Source organism: Scomber scombrus, chromosome 7 (genome assembly GCF_963691925.1).
Source record: "Scomber scombrus chromosome 7, fScoSco1.1, whole genome shotgun sequence".
In the NCBI taxonomy this organism is placed as follows: domain Eukaryota; kingdom Metazoa; phylum Chordata; class Actinopteri; order Scombriformes; family Scombridae; genus Scomber; species Scomber scombrus.
The window spans coordinates 32,775,918-32,779,236 of record NC_084976.1 but is presented as its reverse complement, the minus strand read 5'-3'; the positions used below and the strand labels follow the sequence as shown (position 1 = coordinate 32,779,236).

Here is a 3,319-nt window from a genome sequence, read left to right as displayed (position 1 = left end):
TGATTGGCCGGACTCGTCTAATCTCCCCGGAGACACCTTGTGCTTGATGCTGATTGGTTGAAAAAAGCTTTGGGACTTTTTCAACAGTGAAAGTAAAGAAGCAAACATAAGAAGACGAGGACGCAGACATTTAAAACCGAGGCGATCAATCGGTTATTGATCAGCAGATCAATATGTTTGTGTTCCAGCTGCTGTTTGTGTGTGTGTTCGTCCCTCAGGTGATCAGTTCAGGTAACACACATTATTATTGTTTCTTCTCTGTCAGGTATCACAGGACACTGAAGTGATTATGTCTCATAGCAAGTTACAATATTAATAACTGTTTATCTCAGTTGATTTGTGGCTTTAATAGTCACACTGGAGCTGCTGATGGTTGTCACTGATCAGTCGCTGGCTGAGTTAAGGTGACAAACACTAACACAACAAGATGTTCAGGACATTTTTAACTTACTGAAAATCAAAGCTCAGCATTTAACTAAATGTTTGTGTTTTAGTTTGTGTTACAAAGTCTGTATACAGTCTCGCTGTTCTGTTGAAAAGCTCCCAGGTAGCTGAGTGGGTTGGGCACATTCCTTATAATCACATGATCACGAGCTCAAGCACAGCGCTGTAATGTTATTGCATGAAAATAGTTCAAAGTTCAAAGTAATTTGTCGTTGTTACACCATCAACGAGACAGCTCAGCTGGTGGCACCAGACACGACTAAAATCAATAAAGTGTAATAAAAAAAAAGAAAGTGTATGAGCGTGTAGAGCAGAGGACTGAGTACACAACCCTGTGGGGAACTGGTGCCGATGGTCAGAGTCACAGAGTGGTGCTTCCCCAGTCCAACTGTGTGTGTGCGGTTTGTTAAGAAGTCCAGAACCCAGCTGCACAGTGAGGTGTTTAAGTCCTGGAGTTTGGAGATGAGTCTGCTTGGCAGGATTGTATTGAAAGCAGAACTCTGGTAGATGAAGAGCATGCAGACATATGTGTTCTTCAGCTCCAGGTGCTTCAGTGCAGTGTGGAGCAGCAGGGCTACTGTGTCGTCTGTTACTGGTTCTCCCTGTAAGCAAACTGGTGCTGGTCGAATGAAACTGGTGTGATGCTTCTGATGTGTTTCATGACCAGTCGCTCCAGGCGGGTATGGGGGTGAGAGCCACAGGTCTGCAGTCATTTAGGCATGTAACTGCAGTCTGTTTCGGTACTGGTATTATTGTAGATTCTTTGAAACATGAGGTCACATATGACAGAGTTAGAGAGCGGACCTGTGTCAGGACACAGCCCGCCACACCATCAGGTCCAGCAGCTTTCCTGGGGTCGATGTTTCACAGGCAGAGTCGGACATCGTCTTGGCTCAAGGTGGGATCAGCATCATCGGAGCGGCAGCAGCAACTGGTCCCTGTTGTTCCTATCAAACCAAGCATAAAACTAGTTCAGCTCTTCAGTCAATGTGGCACAGCTGGTTGCAGAGGAGAATGTTGTCCCTTGTAGTCAGAGATTGCTCTTATTCCCTCCCACAAATGATGTTCGACTTGCTGCCTGTGTTTTGCTTTTGCAGATTTAATGCTTCCCCTCCCCGGCTGTGCTGTACGCTGCTGCATCCTCAGATGTGTAGGACACATCTCTGGCTTTTAGTAGAGATCGTACCTCTCTTAACATCCATGGCTTTTGGTTGGGAAACACTTTAACAGTCTTTCTGGTGGTAACATTGTCCAGATAATAGTTGATATAGTCCATGACTGTGGCCTTGTATTCCTCCAATGCCATTTTTGGGTCATCAGGTGTTCCTTGACTACTAAAGATGTTCTAGTCTGTGTTGTCGAAACAGTCCTGGAGCGGAGGGACAGCATCCTCACTCCACAATCACAAGTCAACAACATCAAAAACATCCAGTCCTGTCTCTGTAGGTCACAGGTTTGTGGACAACCACAGTCCACTGCTGGTGTATCCTATTTACCCATAATGCTTTGCCCCTCTTAGGTTCTGGACGACACTCCCTGTGGGTGCTGGCCACCTACATCTCAGGGTTAACGCCGTTTCCAGAGTTCAGTGCGGTCCTGATGTTGGACGACATCCAAGTGGGTTACTTCGACTCAACGATGGACCAGCCTAGGATCAGCGGTGAGGAGGAAGCGCAGCTGGACCTGGGTCAGCAGGCCGGGTACTTACTGCAGGAAATGTTCTCCAACATGAAGAAGCGGCTGGCGCTGGTCAGACACCGTTTCAATCTGACGGTGGGGGTTCATGTCCAGCAGAGGCTGACAGGCTGCGAGGTGCTGCAGGACGGTCAGCCGGCACACATCATGTTCAGAGACGGCTCCAACGGACACGACGCAGACAGCCTGATGTACAACATGACACACTTCACCTACGGCGGCGGTGACGGCTGGGAGATCCAGTGGGACACTATAAAGAAGACGTACTTCCAGACACTCTACTCCAACATCTACCTGCCCTTCTGTGTACAGACACTTAAAAACCTTCTGGACCAAAACAAACGCCTGGTGACACGTCGAGTTCGACCTCGAGTCCGCTTCATAACAAAGCCGTTGTCAGGTGGAGCTCGGCTCACCTGTCTGGCCACAGACTTCTACCCTCGCCACATCAACCTGACGCTACTGCGGGACGGCCAGCCAGTGGACGAGGACCAGCTGACGGGCGGTGCGGTGCTGCCCAACGGCAACGGCCTCTATCAGGTGAGGAAGACGTTGACCGTCACGGACGAAGAGCTTCAGCGGAAACACAGCTACACCTGCACCACCGCTCACCTGAGCTTGGACAACCGGCTGGAGGTGAGCTGGAGGGCGGAGTTCTCCCGCTCTCACAGGGTTCACATCATCTCCGGCCCAGTAGGCCTGGCTATCGCTGCCGTCCTGCTGCTGCTGCTGCTGTGGTGGAGGAAGAGGAGGAGACGCACACAGATGTCAGAGGGAATCACCATGGAAACACAGATGCAACCAGGAGAGGAGTAGCTGTGTGAATTTAAACCAAAGCTGTGTCGCATATCACTTCCTGTTAGTACACTACTGTTAGTACACTACTGTTAGTACACTTCCTGTTAGTACACTTCCTGTTAGTACACTTCCTGTTTGAAAAGTGGTCCCTCCTCTTCTGCTACGGAGCCAAGATGGCGACCGTTTAGGGAGAGAAGTGTCCATAGTTCAGCATCCAGGTCTTCATAGTGCTGCATGTTTCCTTCTCAGTGTGAACGCACTCATGCACTCAGCTGGGGGGATTCTTGCCCTGCAAGTGTTCAAACCAGGCGGGGGGTTCTGGTCCTCTGAAATGAGGCCAACCAGGAAGTAACTTAAAACTGCATTCTATCAAAAGGCCACC

The 3,319-nt window shown here is 49.4% G+C and overlaps 1 protein-coding gene across 1 annotated transcript; it reads left to right on the top strand.

The window, feature by feature from the left end:
- Positions 1-1,214: 1,214 nt before the first annotated feature.
- Positions 1,215-2,955, top strand: LOC133984020 (hereditary hemochromatosis protein homolog). The gene is made up of 3 exons (XM_062423234.1): positions 1,215-1,342; positions 1,542-1,594; positions 1,898-2,955. The coding sequence occupies exons 1-3, from the start codon at positions 1,215-1,217 to the stop codon at positions 2,953-2,955; spliced, it is 1,239 nt and encodes a 412-aa protein (XP_062279218.1).
- The last annotated feature ends 364 nt before the right edge of the window (positions 2,956-3,319 follow it).

What these genes read in the sequence shown, in the direction of transcription:
- LOC133984020 (XM_062423234.1), top strand. Translation starts at nt 1,215, where the DNA reads ATGAGGTCACATATGACAGAGTTAGAGAGCGGACCTGTGTCAGGACAC. An exon ending in GGACATCGTCTTGGCTCAAG is followed by an intron (nt 1,343 to 1,541) that starts GTGGGATCAGCA and finishes TTGCTTTTGCAG; the next exon opens with ATTTAATGCTTCCCCTCCCC. An exon ending in GCTGCTGCATCCTCAGATGT is followed by an intron (nt 1,595 to 1,897) that starts GTAGGACACATC and finishes TGTAGGTCACAG; the next exon opens with GTTTGTGGACAACCACAGTC.